The 26100-nt window shown below is 33.8% G+C and overlaps 1 protein-coding gene across 1 annotated transcript in view; it reads left to right on the top strand.

The window, feature by feature from the left end:
* The window catches only part of LOC150108308 (uncharacterized), a 73188-nt gene extending 47918 nt beyond the window's left edge, over positions 1–25270 (top strand). Inside the window, exons 4-6 of the mRNA XM_090415737.1 lie at positions 11895–11925; positions 17109–17196; positions 23998–25270. Of these exons, the coding sequence (XP_090271863.1) occupies positions 11895–11925; positions 17109–17196; positions 23998–24112 (234 nt within the window). The 3' untranslated portion in view covers positions 24113–25270. The remainder of the gene's footprint in view (positions 1–11894; positions 11926–17108; positions 17197–23997) is intronic.
* Positions 25271–26100: the final 830 nt, after the last annotated feature.

The following is a 26100-nucleotide window of genomic DNA, read 5'->3' as shown; positions in this document are numbered from 1 at the left end:
TGTCCGATGAAAATGTCCATGTACCATTAAAGAAACTTTCACTTCAACAGATGCTATAATGCAGAAGCCAGAAAACAGGTGGCTTTGTTTAACACTGAATACGGTAAAAAGACATTTATGTATTGCGATGGCAAATAAGTTTGTTCAGTTTATGCGTTAGTAAAAGTTTACGCCTTTACGAAATTTATCTTCACTGCATTTACTTTTCATATCGGTATCAATGCAATATCATTTCAATTTTCTAGCGAATAACATTTTCAGCGAATTTTTTCTGCAATCAATAGTTCGCGAGATGAATTTTTCTGATTTTTCCTCGCGATGAATTGTTCGGACACGAACATAGCCATATGTAAAAATCGGAAAAAGTAATCATTTGGGAAAATAACTCTTTTACTTAATTATTTATACACAAATATAAATATACGCAAAAGAAGAAATCCATCGGAATCAAATCGGGACTGCGCGGTGGCCACAAGCAGTGGGATACGCGCAGTCACCATAATGTGGAGTTGCTCCATCATGTTGGAAAATGAGGCCCTACACATTCTCAATCTGGGGAAACACAAATTTCTCTAGCATATTTAGGTATGCCACTCTCGTAATCGTCTCCTCATGGAAAAAATGGCTCAACAATGCGATCATGCATGATCGCATTGTTGAGCCATTTTTTCGAACCAACTCGAAAATTCCAAATCAGAAAACTCAACTTTAAGAAACATCTCATCTCTGGAAAATGGAAGACGACAAAAAACTTGGCGTGAATGTATAAAAAAAAGTTCTCCATCCTAAACTTATTTTCATCAAAACTGCAGAAACCGAGAAGAGAAAAATTCTACAGCTCATTTAATGAAATTGCTGAAAAGGACTTCAGCATCCTACGTTTATCAAGGATGTCAAGTGCAAAATTTGGTAGAACGAATTTCTTAGCCTATTCCTCCCCTTATTAACTGCAATTACATGTTTTCGAGGTTATTCGGGAGATAAGTGCATGCGGTACTCCTGTCTTCCCTACAGATAAATCGCTAACTGTACAATGAAGCAGGATGTACACTTACATTAAATGCTCTAAAATGCAAGAAAATAATTATTACGTTTCAATGACCGCTTCCATATGATGTCTGTATCATGAGTAACGTTCCACATTGTTACTGAACATTTTCTAAACAATAGTTTGCAAGAAAAATGACTTTTCGATGAATTCTTTCATAATTCATCGAAAATTTTTCGGTGAATTGTTTTTTCGATGAATTGCATTTTCGACGAATTGTCGTTCGATGAATTGTCATTCGAGGAATTGGTCATTCGATGAATTGCCTTTTCGACGAATTGCCATTCGTTAAATTGCCGTTCGGCGAATTGTTTATTCGGCGAATTGCTTTTTCGATGAATTGCTGTTCGATGAATTGCATTCGGTGAATTGTCTTTCGATTAACTGTTTTTCGATGAATTTGCCGGTAACCGAAACCTGTAATGTATTAATCATAGTATTAAATATATGGTTTATTGTGAATAAGAAGCATATGACTTTTTTAAATTAAAAAAGAAGAAGGAAAGAATGATAATTTTAATTTAACAAAAATATTCAATGATTTTATTTAAATTTATTAGAATTTGGAGATAATTCATTGTAATCCCTCATAAATCTAAATTTGAATATTACGCTGTCTTCTATATGCAATTGAATAAGTGTTCAGCTATTTACAACATTATTAAAAGTTGTTCATTACAATTCATATGCCAATCCTATGTCTACCTGTTGTTAACAATAATAATACGTAATTTTCTTACAGATTGGTTACGTAACAAGTACATTAACATTGACTTTTTAAGTCACGTTCTGTAACAAGCCACGGATTGCCCTGATTACAAGAATCATTTGGGCCAAAATTTGAACAAAATTTGAGAGAGAGAGAGAGAGAGAGAGAGAGAGAGTTAAATATTGTTCCAAATCTGAAACGTTAAATCACTTAATAAAATACAATAAAATTCCCAAAGCAACCTCGTTTTCTAATGTGTAAAAAAGTGAGCCGTATACCAGCTACCTAGAAGCGGCTACTTGGCTGACATTTTTGTTTTATTGTTAAGAATATGCATTCCCTTTTGAAATTCGAGCACTACAATAACAGCAGCAATAACTGTACTCTTAATCATTAAACAAATAATGTGAGTCAATTAGTTACTTATAAATTGCCACCAGCCTCCTGCTTTCTAGTATTTGGATGATCTTTTTTGTCATTAATTTGATTTCAGTCATTTTGATTTACTACCCGGAGATTTCGCCATTGCATGAGCTATCAACAGACGTCCATGTAAGTTCTGGTTGAGCTTATATGGAAAAGATAATGGAGCACTTTCTGCTTAGTGGTTCTGATGTAATGTCAATAATGCATTAGCATAGATCACATTACGCGTATGCTTATCTTGCGGACGTTCAGGGACACACACACACACACACACACACACACACACACACGTGTGTGTGTGTAATAGCGAGATAATACCACATCATAAATATTATGCTGTGGTATTATCTCAGACACTATTTTATTTATTCTTGATTTAGAGCGTTTCATTTGATCAATTGACTACATCATTCCTTCTTTGCAGGACAATTTCAAAGCCGTTTTCTTTTGTCGTGTTTATCTCATTAGGAATATAAAAGGTCGACAGCGTTTTGTTGTATTCTATGTCAGGATTTGTTAGGTCTTTTGTTCGTTGGGAGTGTGTGAGGTTTATGGCTATTCTGTGGTTGCAATTGAAGTGAGACTTTTACATAACTGTAATTTTGTGCTGTTTCATAGCGATAATCATAAAAGTGGTTTCTGTTTTGTATGTGTTACAATGTTTGTATTGTCACAACTATTTTCCTGAAATCGGAGGGGGGAAGAGGATTCCATGACTTTTGGTCGGATGTATGATTTATAACGGTTTTGCGTAGTGTATTGTAGATCAGTGCTTCCCAAACTTCTGGATGCCAGGGCCCCCTTTAGAAAAATTAAAATATATCACGGCTCCCCTCAAAAAAAAAATCGTAATATAGACATATTATTATATTTATATTCAATACAAAACCTACACAGCGAATATTGAAGAAATCAAATGCAAATATTACATTTTTAGCATGTTACGTACACATTTGACATGGCACATTATCTCGTATTTTTATGTAGATAGATATATTGTTATTGTGCATTTGCAGTACAAGCACACGAAACGTAAGACGATTAGTAATAAAGAAAGAATTAAAAACATAAAAGTTTAATAACAATTTAATGGGATGGATGTGTTTCAATACTGCTACACAAAAAGTCAGTATCAGGTGAAATATTTGAAACTGCAATTCTTAGATTTCTGCTTTGAAATGAAACTTATATGAATAAGCATATATTTACTAATATTTATTAAGCGCCGAAATACGCAGGAAGCAAAATTTGTGATAAATCCGCACCAATGTGTGATTTTTTTCCATTAAAATATAAAAATTAACAAAAAAAAAAAGAAATAATAAAATAATAAAAATTAAATACGTTTCTTTTAAGATAAAAAGAATCTACTTAGTCTTAAAAGATTTTAAATTTGTTTTCATTATTTCACGGGCCTCACCCTCAACAAAACCTACGGTCCCCAAGAGGGCCGCGGCCCACAGTTTGGGAAGCGCTATTGTAGATGACTGCTTGAATATGGTGAGCTGAAACCGCCTCTTATTGGTTCTATAAAACCAGTTGTTGATGTTTTATTCAAATTCTTAAGACCAGTCATCAGGATTCTTTAACTTAAAATTGGGCTTGAAAATCAGCAATAAAAAGACAAAAGTATGAAAGTAGGCAGGAAAATGCCAACTGCCTTCCCAATGGAAAACCCCATAAAACAAAACATTCCAGCTATTTAGGCGCCATTTTAGTAAAGATAGCAAAGTAAATTGAAATTAATAGAAGAATATGAACCCCTGAATAATGTATATAGAATAACAAAGAAATTAGCCAAAACACAAAACTAGGAAGATGGCAGGAAAAAACAGACCCCTGAAGAAGAAGATTAAATCCATTTGGATTGATATAGTTCAACGTGCGTTAGGAAAATTTTAAATTGAATTACTTTGTAACGTAGTTATTTATATATACATCTACAAACCTAAAAAGTTTAGATTATTCTGACACAATCATTTCATTTTGCTATTAATACCACCAACTGTTTGTGCTCCGACTGTATAAACCTAATAGTTTGGATAGTGAATATGATCAGTCTTCCAAAGCAGGTTACACGTGCACTTTATTTTAAGTGGCGCACTCTAAGTAAATATAATGCTGACGACCTACCCCTCAAAACAAGTAAACGACATTTAAAATCAATAATCTTAAAATTCTGGGAAGTCAAACACGTAGACCTGCGTTATATTTGGTTTTTATTCAAACGGCTGATTTTATTATGATGCGAGTAGAAGTGCTGAATTAATACCAATGGTTGGAATTGGTGTCAACACTTTTTAATCATCTTGTTTTGGTGTTTGATGCATTCTTTGAATGTTCCAAACTGTGGTTGTAATTTAGAAATCTTGAGACATCTGATACGAAATGGTGGTTCTTTATCTGTTAAAAAAAAATAGATGGGGGAAAGAAAACATCTACCTGTAACAATAACTTTATAATTGGAAATTGAGGCATTAAGATAGTATTATTATTATTATTACTTGACAGTTTCAAGGAGTCCAAGGACACCGCTAGAGGGCACCCCATAGCATACAACCCAACGCGTCCATGTCAACGGTTTTTTTAACGTTTTGAGACTGCGAAAATCTACAGAAAAAAATATTTCTTTTTCTCAGAACCTCGGAAAATTTTATAAAAAAATATCGGAAAGGAATTATGACATTTACCTGCAAAATATTTTAATTAAGAAAACATATGATACGTAATATTACAAATAATAAAGTAACACACCTTTTCTAGAAATAATAATATTCGTATAGGGATCCCACGTCCCTTTGAGGTGCGGGTTGAGCCCACCTAATGAGAGATTAATGAGGGGACCAGTTTGCCTGTTCTGAGGGACGAAAAACCCGAGTTTTGGGGAGAAACAATCCTCTACCTCCGTATGAGACCATCTAACTCATCTTTAATAGAAAGAGACCAGATAAAAGTTTCTCGCGTCATAGACAGGAATCGAGCTCAGGTCTTTTCAACCAATGGTCTTCGTCTATACCGACTATTCAACCCATTCACTACAGTTTTTTTTTTTCTTTTCTCAGAAACTACATCTAATACAAGTCATAAATGTTTGTATGCTCTGGAAAACTCGTAAAAGTTTTCGGTACCCTAGGGTTCCGAGGGACAAACTTTAAGAAACATTTGTCTACACTCATCCCTACGTCACTATTTACAAAATACGCCATTTACTGTCAGCTAATAAAATTTTCGTTTGTCACTTGCGTGTGATCGCTAGTCGATTTGTCTGTATGTGCAATGAAAAACCTGAATTTCCTAGAGGAAAAAAACCTGCTAACTCTGTATCAGTTGGGAATTCGATTTCAATGAAATAAAATAAAAAGTGGTCGCAATAATTCGTCATGGCGAGAATTGAACTGAATTCTTTTTTTCCAGAAGAAGGGTGCATTGCCCGGTTGTTCTTCCAACTGCATTATATAGAAAGAACATCTGCATCACCTAAACACTTGTTATATTTGCATTTTTCCATTTAGCTTCTTTTATTCGCAATAAATAAATAAATAAAGTGAGAGGATTGTTCTTTCATGCATCTTGTATATTTTGAAGGTAATATTGATCGCTTCAGATATGTAACAAAAGAAAATGTAGTCCGATTTTGATAGTACTTAATGAATAATTATATTACATGCAAACACTGTGTGTGTGTGTGTGTGTGTGTGTGTGTGTGTGTGTGTGTGTGTGTGTGCGCGCGCGCGCGCCCACGCGTTGATTTTCCCTCTTTTATATAGACACGCAACGACTCTTTTTTTTCTCCCTTTTTTTGTTCTCTTATCAACCACCGAGAAAATAGACTGAACGAATTTATGAAATTACTTTGCACAGCAATCTACTCTCATCCCAATCCCTTTTCTGTTTCGAGAAAGCTCCTCCCATAGAGGCAACCCTGAAAAAAAAACAACAGGGTTACCAGAGTAACATCGATTTTCGTGCTATCTAGATCAAGCTTCTCTGCTGCGCGACCGTTTGTCAGGAAGCCTTTATCACATGTCTTTGCATCTCCTAGGCCATTATTATGACGAATATATATTACATGGTCACTGTCATAAAAAATTGTCTCTGCACGAAGGTGACTCTCCCGCACTACCCATAGACTATTACACAAAGGTGATTTGTTCATCTAATGCCAACTGTAATGATCACTGTCTAAATCTAACTTAACATTTATATTGTTGTCTGTCTAGAATTCGATGCAGATATAAAATCAATGTCATAGAAACAATGAGGATCTTTTTAGTCATTTTTATTTTATGGTCAATTATAGGATTGTAATGTCAAATGTATTCTTGTCTGATCATAATGAATTTCTCTTTAGAGAATCAAGCAGTTCAATGGCTTTGACATTTATATAATTATAATTCTAAAGCCGTTAAAATCAGATTCGGTTCTGTTTACGGTTATATTGAGAGCTAGAATTATACCCTACGACTTAGTCTAGTTTATTGTATAATCATCCATTACAAAGACATATTTTATGGCTCCAAAAATTCAAATATATAATTAAGACTGCAGGAAAGTTTTCATCCTCTACAAATATTGAACTGAAAGTAAAATTTTATCTTTTCAAACAGTCGGACCAAGAATAGAAAGTAACGGAATACCACAGAATCATGGTTAGGATATGAAGATTCGCACAACAGATTGGAAACCATCTGCTGTTACTTTTTTGAGGGTTTTTCAAGAATGCTTCTATATCTAGAAGCACAATTAGCTCAGTAAAACACCCCTCTGTTGTGGCATTAGCAGGTCGCAGAAACCATTTATTTACATTCCGTTTTCAAACCAGCCTAATAACTGTTTCTGTTCAATTCATGTCTCCACTCTGAAACAAACTTCATTTGCACATCCCGCAATATCTATGGAACAACCTTGCTAGAAGGACAGTTAGCCCAGTAAACATCTGGAGAACAATCTTACTGCAATAGCTGTGATTTGAAGAACAACACTTCGTGTGAAGCGCGTCTGTGTGCGTAGCTCGGTGGAAGTGGCGTGTGTCGTCCACTGCGCTAAACTGCCCGAAGAAAGAGCGTCGTAAATTCTGTTCTAGTCACTGACTAGAGGAACTTTTTCTAAGCCGTGTAACGATTGGTTCCCGAGTTAGTCGATCTCTAGCACGAGCAAGTGGGTTTTCTCTCCTGAAAACATCGGTTTTTTTGTCCCTTAAACTCAAGAAAATCGATTGTAGGACCCATACCGGTGGTAATTGTGACGGCTCTTTTTTGTTGGAAATTTTTAACATAATGTTATGGAATAAACCAAAAGAGAAAGCGTAAGGGAGAGAGGCTGATTGAGAATCTCACATTTTGCTTTGTTAATTTCATTCCTTTTTTTAAATGATTTTTTTTCTTAGTAATGAGCATTTTTTTATGTCCATCTGAGTATCCTATTCGAGCAATATTTCTTCATTACCACCGTGATGGTAATGGTAAGGATGGGGAATTCAATAGAAAGTCCTTCCTAGGACTGCGAACAGTTGTACCCACTTGCCATAAAAGCGGTCATTAGCACCGAGCCACGCATTCCATTGATTCCCTAAGTGCAGTGAATATCTGTTAAATCCTTAACGAAACTGATCACCGTATACTTCTTTTCTGTATACTTGTAAACTGCAAATCCTTTAAACGCCTGCTTCAATAGACTGAAAATTCGATGTTAGTATACGGAGCTCTCCAAGTTCTTGTATGTTTTCCTCCTTTTTTTTAAACACAAGACTATACTAATAGGGTAATCCTATATAGCTCTTATGGGATGATCCCAGCGTATAATGCAAACTGCTACAATTGATAATGATTTTTCTGAACCAAACATTGACCAATAAAGAATCACCACTCCTACGAACAGTGTTAAAAAGTCCGGAGATGATGACAACAATCGAATCTTTCCTATGTCCTGGACACAAATAAAAGATCCAAATATCTGTTTGCAACATGCTTACTTATATTATTATTTTTTCGTCTATAGAAATTCATACTATTTGCTTTAAGACATCAAGAACGAGCGCACAAGGACTCTAGCTAAAGAAACCATGACAATGGACAACGTTCAATTGGATTGGTTGACACAATAACCAATCACAGCTGGGTGAGCTCAAAATGTTAGTTCACCCAGCCTCGCATTCTCGGCGGTTTTAAAAATACTAGAAAGCTAAGAATTTGATCCACTGCGCCTTCTTTACATCTTTTCGAAGGGCTCAAAGGTGTATGCATTTTGAGAGCACACCCGGGCTATTAACGCGAATGACGCAATGATTTTTGTGGCATTTTGTAGAAACGCCACAAAGTAGCTTTCTATGAAACGCTACTTGGGCATTGCATTGTCTAGAATGTTCAGATATCTCTCGGGGTTCAATATTCGTGACACATACACAGAGGTCCGAAGCCACACCAGGGAAAAGGATCATACCATCACGCTCCCCACATCTGAATTTAATAGCTGTGGTTACGCACTCTGGTAAGAGACGTTCACCAGGCATCTGTCACACCCACACCCATCCATCTGCTTGGTGGAGGCTGCAGCGTAATTCATCGCTCCATAGCTTTCTAAGCTTCCAACTTCCTCTTTGGACCACTGAAAACCACATTACATGTTAGTTCGGATAATGCGGAGCTTGCATATTGGGGGTCCTACTATGGAAACCCATGTTGTGAGCTTCTTTTCTGAATGTTTTTGTGCAGATTCATGTTCGAGGCGATGTTAGGGGACTCTGCATTCAACGTATCGGCCGACGAATGGCGTTTTTTACTTATTATCCTTCGTAGCATCGCACCCTAAGGTAGCGTTCAGTGAGGTTCCACTGCGGGTAGCACTTACAATTTACTCCCTTCCATCTCAGTATTGTATCACTGATTGTTGACTTGGGATGGTGCAATTTGTCGAACAGATAGGCATGCAACATGGCATCCTATCACGACGCCTCTTTCAAATTTCGTCATTTCTCAGTTCATTTCACCCCGACACAGTTCCACTGACTTGGGAGCATCATATTCCTTCAATTTATACTGGCTATGAACACATGACTCCTTACATGGCAAGATGAAACTAACCATGGGGTCCTTTGACTTCTTCTCAAGCAGTGTATATTCGTATACTTTCAGTTATATTCGCATGTTTCTGTTACATCTCTGTATTGCTGCTACATTGGTTACATTCATATAGTTTTAGTCGTTCATGTGGATCAGTTAGGTTTCAATTGTGCAATTTTCAAATAGAAAAAAATTAAAGGATTTGCATGTTGCGCATCCTTTGTTCTCGTAATCCGACAAAAATACCTAAGGAGGGATAGTCCTTCAGTAATACTCGTATGTATCATACCTTTAGTTATGATACATACTTAATTCTCCGTGTACCATAGTCATTTGCATATTCATTGGCCATATATTTTTATATTACTGAATAAAGTAGGATAGTTCTTTATCATAAGAATATCCATCAGGCTAATATTTCAATCATAAATAAAACAGTGTTTCGCTCTTTTCGTTTTGAGGCTTATCCGATATTTGTCTTCTTCCTTCGTGATAGTGAGGAGTGTCCTTGAAGTGTCAGCATATATCTTTGTTGACATTTATGAAACTTGAAGATAACAGTCGGATTATCTACACCTGAGCGTACTCTCTCTCTCTCTCTCTCTCTCTCTCTCTTCCTCAATTTACCCATCGACCTTGACTTAATCTCAGTAAACATAATTACTTGAATAGACAATATAACTAAAGCATGCCTTTCTTTTCTTAAACAGCTAGTTAGTGCACTTATCCTTTATCTTTCCTTAGCATTAAGAAATAATAGTTCAGTAGCTAAATATACTAAAAATGAATTTCAGGAACTAATATAATTCATTATTTAAATAGTTTCTTATACTTCCGATAGAGGGAGCAACGAAGTCACGATTTCGTTTCACTTTTGCTAATCGTATATTTTGGGTTTTCGCTTTGCGGAAAGCTAATTTTAGACTACATCGAAAGGCTAGAAGCTAACGAATCACTTCACGATAAACATTTGTATATAAACTGTGAAGATAATTTCCAATAAAGTACTCAGAATTCCCAGAAGTCTAAATTACTTGGGCTTTAATTTTTACTGTTGCACTCTAATATATTGGCAAAAATTAAAAATGAATTGAATCACAAATAAAGCAAAATACAGTAAAATAGACATAAAATATAATAAAATGATAAAATGATATAATAAAATGATAAAAATCATAAACAGCAAAATAACAAAGTAATAAAAATAAAAAAAATTATAAAACATCAATATGAAAGGATAAAATAAAATAATAAAAAAATTATAAAATAAAATCATAAAAAACAATATGAAAATTTAAAAAATCATAAAAATGAAAAGCATCAAAAATTCAAAAAAATCATTCAAATTAAAATGCTAATAAAATAAAATTATGAAAAATAATATCATAAAAATTTTTAAAATTATAAAAATAAAAATTGTCAAAAATTAAAAAGTTATAAAAATAAAAAATTTTTAATTTTAAAAATTTAAAAATTAAAATTAAAAATGACAAATATTAAAATTATAAAGAAATAAAATTAAATTAAAAATAAAAAAAACATAAAAATAAAACGATTATTTTTTTTTAAATGTTAAAATTAAAATTATAAAAAATTTAAAAATCATGAAAAAACATAAGAAATAACATTTTAAAAATGAAATACGATAAAAAATTAAATGAAAAAAATTAAAAAATTATGAAAATAAAAAACTAGAAGAAATAAAAATTACAAAATAAAATAAACATTTCAAAAGTGATCTTTGGAATTTTCAAGCAGTTATTTCTGAAAAAAAATTCTTTAAAATATTTCGTAAAGTATTTCGTACATTTTGGAATGCAGTCTCACTAAAAATATTGAATTTTAGCCAATTGAACAATATTTCTAGGAAGCGGAGTGTTCAAAACACAAATAGGTGCGAATAGTTAGTACTCATTGCTATAGCAACCAATTTTCCCGACATCCTTTGCTGCAAGCGTGAACGTTATAAACAATGCAATATTAACATATTTAAGTAGATTTTTGTTTCCCATTCAAAACGTGGAAAAATTGGAATATGTAAATCTTATACAAAATAATCCCGTCTTACAGAAAATTTCATTCTTAATGATTAACTTAGTGTTGTATCCCAAAGTGAAGAATCGTATATAAAAAAATCTTCCACCATTCCTTTTTTGGATAAAATGTTGTTGTTGTATTGTGTCAACTGCGTCAAGTGTCCCATATCTGCTGACCCATTAAGAAACTAACGACTCAGATTAGTTTTCAAACTATCAAAGGAGTTGACGCTGTCATGTTCATTTTGAACATGACAAAGTCATCTGTCTTTCTTGCAGCAGCGTCCTTTGACAGCGAAATATCTTGTTGATGTTTGGAGGTAATTCTATTCTCACCGATTGTATTGAAGTGAGATGCAATCGGTGGCGTTCTCTTCGACGCGTCCATTGTGCGCATCACGCAACGCAACGATTTTGAAAGAGCTTTGAAATGCCTGTAAATAAACCATCATTGCGTGACCAAAGAGTAAACCCACCTCCTCAATCCTTTTCAAAAAGAAATCATCTTCTCAAGGTTCATAAGAAATGTAACTCTAATATTTAGTTTTAGGTGAATCGTCCCCCCCCCCTGGTGTATAGCTTGTTTATTTAAAAAAAATATATTTCTTTTCTTGCAGGGTAGTGGACTACAAAGAATTGGAGGATTAGGTAGGTGCCTTTTTAAATATTTGAAAAATTCGATTGAATTAATTTAGGTGCTCTGTGTGTGTGTGTGTGTGTGTGTGTGTGTGTGTGTGTGTGTGTGTGAGAGAGAGAGAGAGAGAGAGAGAGAGAATATAAAATATATGATAATGACATACATAATTTTTAGTCACCGAATCATTTAAAGCAAAAAAGCAGTTTCCAGCTCCCTCTATCGGTAGCTTACTTCATTAAAATTAAGATAATTTTTTTTTTGTTTTGTTATTTTAATCAGCAACACATAACACTTCAATTAACTACCTTCCTGTGCAGGAATCTGTTTCAGTTACTGAAAGGAGATAAAAACTTTCCCGCTAAATATCGTGATGTCATTGTTTTCGTACATGAGAGGGGCTTAGGACTTCAAGAGTTATCGAACTGTTGTTCCTATTATGGCGACCATAGTGTAATAGCAAAATAGAAAACCTTACAGATACTTATTTAAAACAGCTTTTAAATCTTGCTTTAAAAAAAAAACAGATCCATCATTCTACTTATTGAAATGGATCTCTGGTTTTATTTATTCTCGAGATCTGAGAATGAGTAATGAGTATGAAATATACTGCATGTATTCGCTAAAATCTCTTGAAAGCAGACCTTGAAAACTTCGATTCAGTTAATGTATGGTGCGTGGACAATTGGAAAAGTCATCACCTTATAGCAATTGCAGATTTCGCCAGCCTAGTGTATCATCATCTGGATAATTTGCATAATACTCGTATATGTTAATCTGGGTATAAACATACTGATAACAGATGCAGCCGTCAAGATACCACAAGTATAAGAGAAACCAGCAATGTCACTGATTTTCAGATGTGGTCCATCCTCTGTGGTTCATTTATTGGGGTATCTATAGGAACGGCAGCGATTTTAAGGTTTCAGTGACAACCACCAGTTGCCAAAGAGGCCACAAAGTCAACAACTCCTGCCATCGATCATTGTCAGTGTCGAAAAGGAAAGCAGGAACTGTCTGTCATCATCATCATCATCATCATCATCATCATCACGCCCTCCATGGAGTCATTCAATTGACAACACATTTACCATATTGAGCTTTAAAATCCTTAATGCTTCCTGCATTCCCAAGATATTCTGGTAATATGTTCCATTCATTCACAGTTCTCCATATAAAAAATCTCTTCACACCCTTCTTCGTCACGCTCTTCCAGGGATGGCCTTTTGTTCTTCTTCTCTTACCTTCTAATCTTTTTATAATCGCTTCGGTATTAATCCCACAAAATCCCCTCACTAACATAAACAGCTCCATTAGTTCCCATGAAAATTCATCGAAAAACCAATTAATCGAAAGACAATTCATGGAAAAGGCAATTCATCGAATGAACAATTCAGCGAACGACGATTCGTCGAAATGCAATTCATTCGAAAAAACAATTCACCGAAAATTTTAACTAAAATTTCATTGAATTGATTCAGCCAAAGCGGAATTGCTAACATCATTTCGAAACTTTTTTCGAAAATGTTATGATAAAAGTGATCCACTTAGAACAAAAACTGAAGCGTGCAGACAACTTCTTGTACCGACAACTTCTACTAATTCCGCTAAGTCAGACAGCTATTGTAATACGTAATTTGGACACGTGATTTCTTTGTTGCCCCGAATATAGCTGAACTGAAAACTGGAACGGTTCGACATTTTCTGGTAAAAGTTTCAAATAGCGAACTGAATCAGATTCGCTATTTGAAACTTTTATTCATCCCATAATAATTTGATTTGAATTATTACGGGATTATTATCCCATAATAATTACTGTATTGAAGTCTCATATTTTTTTAATAATAATAATTATAATTTATTGATTGCTAAAATATTTACACATACAATAAACATCTTGTGTGACATTGCACCTTATAATTTTACAGAGCTCAGCTCTAAGTGCTGCAATTCCTACATTGGATTTCAATTAAAATTTTTAATAATTTTTTTGCCTTTATATTATGTATTTACAACACATGTTCTTCTAATATTAACAATGAAGATTATACAGAATTTTTTTTTAATTTTTAATTTTATTTTTAAGTTTGAGAAAGAGTGATTATACATACAAATTTCTGGATTTGCTTATAAGGATTAGTTACTTGTAGATGAGTGAGGCAAGTTCATCCCATTACTTCGAAGCTTGGGTTAGCTTTTATGAAGAGACTGGGATTTAGCCTTCACTATTTGTGTTGTTGCTATTGTTTACGTATGGGATGTAGGCATTGGATGCTGGTGATTTGTGATGTGTATATTAGTGTTAATGGTTTCTTAACTTTGTTGGTATCTTTTCCAGAATTCGTTTTTTAATGTTGTGTAGTTATCTACGTGTTTTAACTTTCTTGGTACGTTGTTGAGTTGCGTGGGTATCAGATGTGATCTCACAAAAGAACAGTATGAGTTGTTGAAGGGTGTGGGGATGTAGAGAGTGTTGTAGGTCGTGTCATACGATATGTGTCGCTGTTGTTTCGATAGGTGATGTTGAAGTAATTCCTGGTTAATGTCATGTAGTGTTTCAGGTTTTTAATGCTCAGAATTCTGTGTATCGCCATGTGCTTGTCGGATATTGGTTGTTGCGTGTAAGGTGTCCAGATCACTGTTGACACGATTTTCCTGTGTGGTGTTTCTAATTTTGTTACGTGGCTGTTTGATGTATTCGCATAGACTGTTATTCCGTATCTGAGAAGGGATTCGCAGATACCGTGATATAGGAGTTTTTTTATGTTGGGTGGAATAATGTCTTTAACTTGAGTTTTGCTGCGATAATCCGGAGTTTGGTGTGTAGGTATTCTATATGTTTTGTCCATTTAAGGTGGTAATCTATATAGAGACCAAGATATTTTGCATGTGTTACAGGTTTGATTTTGGAACATTGGCAGATATTTTTGTTGTTAATGCAGCGGTATGTGTGACAATGTATCGATAGTGATGCAGGGCGTGTGATTCTTGGGTTGTGTATTATCAACATCTGTGTATTAACAACATCTGGGTTGTGTATTATCAACATCTGTGCCGTTGATTACAATTGCATTTTGGTGGAAATATGTTGTGATTTCATTTAGGTCTTGTTGTGCTTTGCAGAGAGCTGTGTTAATGTCTGTGTGGATTGCTAGTAGTGCAGTGTCATCTGCGTATTGAAATATTTGACTTCTTATGGATATGTTGTGAACATCGTTAATGTATATGTTGAATAGAGTGGGTGATAATATGGCACCTTGAGGTACATTTGTACCTGTTTTTGTTACTTGTGTTCTGTTTGAGAGGTAGTTCTTGAACCATGTATGCAGTGTTCCTCTTATACCTATTGAGTATAGTTTGGTGAGTAGTATGTCATGTTCAAGTGTATCAAATGCTTTGATTAGGTCCAGCAGTATAAGGTCGACGTACTTGTTTTTGTCGAGAGCTTTGTTTATTGTGTGGGCGATGTCTTCTAATAAAGTAATTGTGCTTTTTGTTTTCTGAAACCCGTATTGGTTTTGTGAGATGATGTTGTACTTCTGTAAATAGTTCTGTAGTCTGGTGTGTGTTATTTTTTCTAGAATGTTTGAGATGACCGGTAGGATAGATATTGGTCTGTAGTTCTGAGTATCGTTTCTTTTGCCATGTTTGTATATTGGCGTAATTACTGCAGTTTTTAGTTGTTGTGGAATAATGCCTGTATGGAATATTATGTTCATGAGTTTCAAAAGTATTGGATTTATTTGTTCAAAGTGTGTTATATGGACTGCGAGTCTTATTTTGCCTATTCCTGGAGTGGTCTTTGGTTTTAGTTGTAGGATTGCTTCTTTCAGTTCCTGTTTTGTTATGGGTGGAAAATACATCGTTTGTTGTTGTCTTTGTGTCGGTAGTTTTTTGTTGATCGTTGGTAGTTTGTCTTTTTTGAGTTGTGTGATGTTGTTTGTGAAATCATGGTTGAATGAGTCTGCTAATTCCTCTTGGTTTCTGTCCTGACCGAAGCTTTTTGCAACAAAATCTTGTGCTGAAGTTTTCTTTTTTCGAGTTACTAATTCGTTGAGTGTAGCCCATGTTTGCTTAATGTTGTCGTTATATTCCATGAATTTTTGGAAGTAGTAACGTCTTTTTGCCCTACGAATTTTTGTTGTTAGTTTATTTCTTGTGTTTTTGTATAAGGTTTGTAAATATGTGTTACTGGATGACTTTTTAAGTTTTTTCCATAGATTTTCTTTTTCAGTAATAGTATTTAGTATGTCGTCATTTATCCATGGATTGTTGTCTATTTGTCGCCTCGTTTGTGTAGGTTTTGTTGCTTTTTTGTATATTTCTGTGAACTTTAGTTGAAATTTCTATATAATGTTACAGGATCGTTTATTTTAAGTAGGGAATTCCAGTCTGTATTTTTTACTTGGTTATCGACAATGCTCTTTAGTACGATCGAGTTTTGTCGACTTTTGTGATGGTGGGATATTACTACTAGTAACAATAATAATAATGGAGCCTGCGTAGGCTCTGGCTTTTCCTCCCGAAAACAGGCAAATCAGTCCCATGAACACGAGAAACAGTTATCGGACAAGAAAGACAGTAAAAAACCATGTTGTTCTATTATTATTCCCTGTTAAAGTAGCATTGCTTTCTCACTCTGCACGGTTCAGTTTTTGTTCTAAATGGATCACTTTTATCCTAACATTTTAGGAAAATTAAAATTGTCGATGAATTGCCTTTTCGGTGAACTCTCTGGATACCCTCTATTATACTACCTTTTCTCCCCATATTCACTAAATTTTGTAATTTACATTCCTTTACTTCCCCCCCCCCTCTCCATAAGCAAACCAAGATAAATATCATTCAGTGAAATTCATGTTGACGAGTTTTGTTTTACTGTGAAACTTAAACAGATCTACACTAAAGATTATTGCCAAGGACTTTAAACAGATGCTTTGCCCTGTCCCTTCTTTGGGCGAGATATTAGCTTTATAAAGACTGCTTTAAAAATCTACGTACTATCATTGACTTACAATGCTAGTTATTATTAATTTAATAATGAATTAAATATTATGTGATTATTATTTAATGTCCGTCAGTCTCAGTTTGAATCATTTTAATAGAGTTATCGTCTAAGTGATAAACCTTAATAAATTCGAAGTACAGCATTTCATACGTGTTAAAATAAATAAATAACGAAATTGTGATTTTGCAGGTATTAATCATCGCCAGGACAGTGCCCTCTTGTGGCGATTTGGATTAGCCAGTCCAGAAACTTTCACTTTTACCACCACTACCACAAGGCAAGTTAATAACTTTCATCGCAAAGAATTCAATTCACTTATTTAGTTTGAGTGTTTATGTTCATCTTAAAAGTAAATCACGGATTGGATTGAATATTTATGAAACGACTTCCACTAACTTTTCGAGTTACGGTGACCTTTAACATTTCCCGCATTAGATAAAACAAAAAGTCTCAAGGGAAATGATGAAAAACTTCGACTGCAGTTAACACTCGACCTTAGGCGTTAGCATGGGACAGCTTAGAATAGCTAAGATGATAAGTACAAATCGGTTAATACAACACATAACTTCGTGACAAGAAATAGGCGTATTTTACATACGCTTTTAAAACATACACGCGAGTCTATTGCAATTGAAAAAAGTATTGTACAACCTTGAATATTTTAAACTTCATCACCAACCAGTTGTCAAGACTTGTTTCCTATCCTCATGAACAATTCACTACTTAAGACTCGAATATTGGCTGCCAACGGTGAGATGTGACACCAGGAAACGCCAGGGTGTGGCGCGCGTGCAGAATTCTCATGAGGTTTCCTTCGGACCTTGACTATTCACGAGATAGGAAATATAGATCGCTGACCTACAAGCGATTTATGTATTTGCACGGAAGATCTTTCCGTGTACACACAGAGGGCGCTAGTATAGCTTAATTGTTTTCTAGGAAATTCGAGAGAGAATGATGAAAAGCAAATGATAAAGTTTACGTTTATTAATTGGAATAATCCCGAGAAACCTTCGGTCTTTTCTTCGAATAACTAACTCCATGTTTTATTTTATCTCTTTCCTTTTCTGTGGTAGATTCAAACGACTTCCCTCACCCCCCCCACCTCGATTTGTCGCTTGGTTTGTTCTTTATAACTTCCAGGCAGACCGTATTTTTAATTTTCTCTTTGCCCACTATCTGTTGTTATCTAAATAAAAATAATGTTTTCTGCGAATATCTGTGATGAGTTCCTCATGCCTCAGTAGGTCAAGTATGAATATAACATCAGTCTATATGCCATATCTTAAACATAAAATGTTATACAAAATGTTCTATTGTAGGATGATTTCCATATTGTAAATCCTAATCTAGAATGATTTATTGTTTCTGGGAATTATAGATGAGCTATAGATGTACATTGTTAAAAGAAAGGATTGTTGCAGAAGACAGAATTCTAGTATTTATCTATTGTCGTTTTTCAATTGTTATCAATGTTCATGTAATATTGTTGGGCAGTAACAATGCGTAAAAAAACAACTGCAATATTTAAACAATGCACGCGCGCAATCAAATAGAAATTTTTGATAGCTTTTGCAAATCTAGAATATAAGTTAGTCAACAATTGCAAAAAAGGTGTTGAATTGGACCGTAAATGTTTTGGGAGATAAAATTTTAGAATAAATAAATAAATACCCATTATTTAGTCTTCCTTCCGTATGATAATCTTTTAAGTCTCTGAATCTAGTACTATCTCAGGTACAAATACGGTTATTTAATTAAAAAAAAAAACTCTCCAAGGTCTAATGACGTTGCCATAACGAAATTTCTGTTTGTCCACGTACTTTTCATTATAATGAATTGAAAACAAGTTATAAAAACGAAAGAATTGCCGTTTTAAGGAGAAATATTTTTTTGTTCCTAATCACAGATCAAATGATTAGTAAACGGAACACATCCCTAAAATATACGTCTTGAATCATATCATCTTCAAATAAACTGGATCAACTTGGTTAATTTTCAATGTATATGCATGTCTTTACTAGAAAACTATTTTTATGGGATTTATTTTGTTGAGGAGCTTCTACTTTCTTTCTCGTTTATCTTTTATCTTTACGTATTTCTGTCAGTTAATTGTCACACTTAGAATTAGTCTGGTTAATGAATAGAATTAATTTACACTCATTTTGATGCCATACACAGAAAAAAAAAAATTGTGTGTGTATGCAGTTCACTCTGACTATAATAAACTGTCGAAAATTTCTACTGAAACCTTTATGAGACCTCGTGGATGGTTTAGTTAGTTCCGTGGATGGATTTAGGGTACATAATCTTGAAATTTTGGTCTAAAAATTAAAAATGAAATTTTTTCAAGCTCCTTCATTACACCACTAAACAGGGTATTTTAGGCGCACACCAACCTGCTTAATCTCATACAATTCATCCAATACTTCGCAAAATATGTTCCCGATGGAATCCAAACAATGGTGTGTTTGGTTGGAAAGAGGAGATGCTTTCTACTCGGTCAGTCAGGATGGGTTGTCGTAACGGGTAAACTAATGCATTCTTTGTCTCGTTTGATTCACGTGGTAAGCCATGTTCGTTTCTGAGAGATTTATTCCAGGAAAGAAATCTATTATTGCACAGTCTTCTTTGAATTTTCTGTTCAAGAAACAAAGGGATCAGCACGTTCTGGCTAATCTGTATTTAAAACTGGCAATACTGACGCTTAGAGTTAGTTTGTTCCACTAATGATCCTCGCGAGATTTTATTCATTATCCGTTTCCCTTTAACATCATCCCATTACTCAGAAATCACTGCCGAAGAGACGCGAAACTGTTAAATAATTCTGATATAATCCAGGGGAAGTCTGAATTATTTATAGAGGATTAACGAGTTTTTGAAACATTCAGAACTAATAGACGACTTCAGCCTTGAAAAATTCCTTCGAAAAAGAAAAGAAAAAGAAAAAAAACACTTTACAAACCAAATTATCTCTTACTGACTCTACTACCGATGCATTAAGATGACTTAAGGTATTTGGTCTGAAACAGAAATGAACTTTTTCCTTCCGTTTTGTGTCCGTAATTATCTTGAATATTCAGTCAATTACGAGCCAACAGTTTATTTTTCTTCACGGAAAGTCAAGATTTTCATTTTCATTCAGCAAACGAGCAAAGCCGCCGAAGAACACACAAAATCCCTTCATGAGATTTAATCTGATTGTTTCGTTTCCAAACAGTAGTGTATAATAATAATAAAAAGATTCTGCATATGTAAAACAACCAGTTTGCTTGCTGTGTGAACAAAAATGAAAAAAAAAAAAAAAAAACTCGCTATTTCATTTATATTATTGTTTTGCTCAATCTGTTGGTCAGATGTCATCATCCATTGTATCATTATGATCTTTGTGATACGTTTTACTGTTGCTCAATGCTATATTTCTTATAGTCCTTATAAGGACTGGCTTAAAGGGGCGAAGCAAGAATGCTTTTCATCTTCCCCGTTATCTGTAGAGGACAGTGTAGGGATAAGGTGTTATTGAGCTATTAAAGCTCTGATCATGGCAGGAGGGTAACAGCAATAGCCGAGCCTCAGTTAGAACTTCATTAGCTACAGCATTGCCATCCATTACCCTCCAAGGGTATATTGTTGCCATCATTCCATTCTCCTATACTTCTTTCTACTGATTGTATTCTTTATCTCATTTCATTCATTGTATATTTTGGTGTCGTGAAATAAAAATGTTATTTCCATAGAATATCTTAGCAATAGTACACGATTAAGACAAATCAATTATATAAAATTAATGGAAGCCAAACAGTAATCCCATCTGTGTGTCATTGATATGACAAGTCAATACCATATTTCACCTCGGAGTGATCTCGATAAAAATAGCTACGGAAGCATTCGTGAAATTTAGGTGGTAAGCAGACACATTATTTGCAAGAATGCGGAAGCCTGCATAACTCGTCGGGATTTAGTGACGCCCCCCCCTCCCAGTTTCTCCAAGATTCCGAAATATAAATTGTCGTTATAATGACACTATTTTATATAATATAAAATAGTGTCACTGTTACTAGAAAAGCAATCATAATCTTCAGTGCAGGATGACCACTCAGCAAAAATATTTCGTACTATAACTTATGCAGAAAAAGGTACTAGATCTCAAAAAAAAGTACTAAATTTTTAGTTGCTTTCGTTTCATTCACTCTATTTAGGACATTTTACGGTATTATTATTACCTTATTATCATAGATGAACTCAACGTAAAACCGCTAAATTAACACATGTGTAACAAATATGAAAAGAAAAAAAGTCAAAACTCACTTCACTGTAGTCATCTATGAGACTAAGAGTTGTCAATCATCATAACAGAAGTCCCAATCTTAACTCTAGCGCTTCACATGTGTATTAATTTACCATATAATTTTTAGTCTCATTTTAGTGTTTAAAATATTGTAACATTACATCTTCAGTTATTTATTATGCTATTTACATATATACAGGGGTTCCCGCCCACAAGAAAAACATTGGAATTATTTATTCATTATTTTTATCAGATTTTGCTAAATTAATTAACTCTTCAGAAACAGTAAAATCTGTAGCTGATGAATGTTTCAATTTTTCTTTTGTCAAAAGGAGTCCATTCATCAAAGGAGGTTTTCTTTTTTTTTTTTTTTTGAGATTTCATTGCATGAATCTACAGCCAACGCATTTTTTTTATAAGATAGTTACATTTAGTGCGTCCACACTGTATTTTCTTAGCAATTTCACTATCAGGAGCAATTGTTTTCAATAGAGTTGGAAGAGTATCCATAAGCCACAAAAGCAAATTGTGTTCAGCATCCAGGGCCGTTCCGTTGGTTTGCGACTCCTGAGTGCAAAATTTTTGTGTCCTCCTTTCCATTAAAAATTAAAGGATCAAATAATTAAATTTTAAAAAAAATTAAATACAATAACACGTTACGAATCATTTTATTATACTGCACATTAAGAGGAATGTATATTAAAATAAAGAAAATCACAAATAGTAAAAAAAAATCTTATTTTTATATAATAAACAAACATACTCCTATAATGTAACATGGAACACGAAAAGAAAAGAAGAAGAGACTCTCAGAATAACTCAGCGTTCAATAGAACGTAGGATTTGTAACATCAGAAAAATGGAACATGTTAGAATCACGGAACTAAGAAAGAGATCAGGCATAAAAGATATGATGACTGCAGTATATGAAAGCAGGATGAGATGGGCAAGTCACATAGCCAGACTGAGGAATAATAGATGGACTTACAGAATATTCAACTGGCAACCAAGAATAAAGAGAAAAGCAGGGAGACCACCTAAAAGATGAGAAGATCCACTAGTGAAATCTATGGGGATAACATGGAAGAGAGAGAGGCTCAAGATCGAGATCGTTGGAGGCATCTTTGTAACCTGCACTCATGGAGAAATCCTGAGTGAAACACAGGACCATCAAGAAGAAAACTGAAGAAATTCCTAGAATGTTTGTTCAGTGTGCTGAGAGCAATGATTAAAGTAAGTTGTGTTGAAGCTCGTACCATTGATTTAACTACCGAGCGACTCAGCCCCTCGTTGAAATCTCTCACATTCGAAGGTGACAAATATGCACCAACTGTTCAGTGTATTATTTATTCCCTATTTTTTATGAACGTGTTCGATTATACCACCCCTAAATTGTGCCTCCCGGGTTCTTTGCACCCCTGTACGGAAGGGGACCTGTCTGCATCATATGCACATAATCTTAAATCTGCCTCTTTAATTTATTTTTCCGACTGATATTTGGAACTGGATTTAAACAATGCCATTATGCCTGGTGAGCTTCTTTTAGATTCTACATTCTGATAGTCTTTTGGAGTGTTTGCATAACGAATCAATAGACATTGCTACCATTAATGCTTATATCACAAAATTTACAATAAGCAGTGTGTTCTTTACTTTTACCTGAATAAATCCAGGATTTAAGAAAGGAATCCTCCAACTATTCTTCTTTGAATTTTTGCTTATATGATTTTTTCATCTTTTTAGATGAAAAAAACCTTGTAAACCTGAATTTGAATCATAACTTGCATCACTTTCTCTTTTATCTGTGTGAGGAGTGGTTTCTTGTGAAGTGGGAAGGGCTGGCATTGAGATCATCACTTTCAATAGCTCGTTTATGTACTTTGCTGACTCATGCACTACACATTTTCTCCTGGGATTTAGAATCAAATTTAAATTTAAAACGTTTTGCTTGTCACTTGTCCATGTTTAAAAGTAAAATCTAAATAATAATATTTTCGATGAAGAATTAAACAAATTTTTGTTAATAAAATTAATAAAAACACTGGACTTTTTATAACGCGCGAGAAGTGTTTGAACTTTGAACAGCGAAGAATATATTTTCATTGGCTAATGGCAGTCGTATTGCCAGAGTACGGGATCGTATGGATGGGTGGGGGGAGAAGACTAGCAACAGTGAGAGGGGTAGGAAAAAAAGAGAAATCATATTCTTGTGTCACTGAATGTGACATATGGGGAGGTGGGAGAAAAGAAAAATATTAAACTCATATGTCTAACTCTCATGTTGTTATTATTATTCGGAAGGGAAAAAGTACTAGATCTGTTGGTGAACGTACTAGAACACTAAAAATTTATAAAACATACCAGATCTAGTATCTAGTGCGAAAGTACTAGATGTGGTCACCCTGCTTCAGTGACTAAGCAAACTTGGACTTGAGTTTTCTTAAAGTTTTCTTATTAAAAACAAAAGTTTCATTATAGTCCGAATACTATTAATTACATCGAAAAAACCTTATAAATCATTAAATGTAATAAAAAAAATATTAAATTTTAGTTTATTAATTTTTTATAACATTAATTTAAAAATTTACATTCTAAAATTACTTTTTTAATTTAAAACCAAAAATATAATTTTAATTTTAAAATTAAAAATTTTACAAAAACTTTATTTTAAAATTATAAATAATATATTTTTTAAAACAATTATTATAATCTCTGAGTATGCTGACAACTAAAATCATTTAAATCTAAATATGATTTGTAACTAATAAGTTACGTGCATTTTTTTTCCAGACCATCCGATTCACAGAATAATCAGTTCCTAAAGCCACCCAGTTATGATCTTTCTGAAGAACAGTTAATGGCTAATATAGAAAAAGAATTTGCAGAATGCGGAAGTGCAATGTGACGCAATGATGTGGGTTAAAACGAAGAAATTAGATGCCAAAATATGACGGATAATAAAAGCTGTTTTGTGAAGGATGGCGTAAGTCATCGGAAGAAGTGGTCACCGGATGCAAATTTCCTATTTTTAAGATGATAAACAGGCCTTAGTGCTCTATGATTGACTATTACCACACAGAGAATATATGTATTGGTAATCCATACTGGATATTCATTCAAATATATACTGATAATAAATTATTAATCCTTTGGTTATTTAAATGAGAAGATCGGAATGAAATATTTATTATTATTATTTTTTCTCTAAACAATTCAAATCTGTACTCAAATGAATTATTCATTTTAATTAAAACAATTTCAGTAATGTGGATAAAATAAAATACGAATTATAGTGTCTCATTTTATCCATATTACTTGAATGTGAAACAATGCTTCTCAGTATCTAAACAATCGTTTTTGAATAATGAATGAAATAATACCTTAAACATTGTTGGTAGGCAAACAATCGAAGTTGATGCAATTAACAACTAAAAAAAGCACGCAACAATTGAAGTTGATGGAATCAACAGATATTTTGCGTAATACCCATATAGAGCTTAAAATACGCATCCCAATGGATTGAAAAACAAAACCTTATAGTGTATTTTATTTAGGTTCTCTGTAAGTATTACAAATGTCCATTAGGTGTCAAACCATATGTCTTCCCTACAGATTATTGAATCTTTCGTTAATGGATTTATTCAGTTATTATTAACAAGCATATTTTTGCCTAGAACTAATGGAAAAATACTTTTTTTTCCCTAAATCACATTAACAGAAATTAAGTTAAATTATAACGTAGCATCCAGTGATGTGTTTACTGAAATTATTCGTTTATTATTTGATGATGTTTAAACGATTAAAAAAAACCACGACAACAATACTTTTGGTAAGACACCTGTTTATCGGATATTATGTCCAAGAGCACAAATATTGTGAACTTCTCTGTGAATAACAATACTTTGATTGTTAGAATGCTTTCATATTGTGTGAGAAAATAATAATCGTAACAATAAAAAAAAAAGTTTTATAAATGTGGCTGATGTATTCTTCAGTGAATGTTGATTTGTACGCATGTAATAACATTGTCATGTTCATCTAATAAAGGTGATGATCTCTTATACGACCAAGTATAATTATTCCTTACGAAATACCAGTAATAAAATAACTACAAACCATTTACATGGAATAAACATTTCAAGGAAACAGCACACGAAGAAAACGGTTGCCATAGTTACTCATTGTGCAATGAAATCACAGATAAACTGTTGCTATAGTTACCATATTCACTTCATGAATGTTTGATTTCCAGAAATATGTGGTTGCTATAGTTACCGTGCTATATTTATTTTTTGCGGTTCAAAAGAAATACATATATATTAAAAGTTTAATGATCTAGTGTTGTTGTAGTACGACCAAACTGTGTATAAATTTTACGACTGTCTTTTAGTATTATTATTACATTTGTATAGCATTGCTCTTTGTCGTAATCATAACTGAGTATCATGCCTCATCAGTTATTATTATTATTATTATTTGTAGTAGTAGTAGTATTCACATAATTGATACACAGTCACAACAAGATATCATTTAAACAAAAATCTGACTGGTGATTCAGAACAATTCAGATTCTACACAAGAACTAAGAATAGTCCGTCAGGTAGCGTCGTAAAATATGGACTGTTCCAAGTAATGCTGTTTTTTGTAGATCATATCGAGTCACTTCGTTGATGTTTAATTGCTGTAAATAGTCGGATAGCTTTTTTTGAAATTGCTCCAAGTGCACCGATAACTATTGAAATTACTTTGGTGTGTTTAAGACACAGCCAGCCAACTTCGATTGCCAGATCTCGCTATTTAGTAATTTTTTCCAGTTCTTTGTTGTTAATGTTGTTATCACTGGGTACTGCGATATCGATAATCCAAACCTGTCGATATTCGATAATTGTGATT

The sequence above is a fragment of the Typopeltis vanoorti genome, chromosome 3 (assembly GCF_054136105.1).
Source record: "Typopeltis vanoorti isolate ZY-2024b chromosome 3, IOZ_Tvanoo_1.0, whole genome shotgun sequence".
Lineage (NCBI taxonomy): Eukaryota > Metazoa > Arthropoda > Arachnida > Uropygi > Thelyphonidae > Typopeltis > Typopeltis vanoorti.
This window is presented reverse-complemented; position numbering and strand designations above follow the sequence as displayed.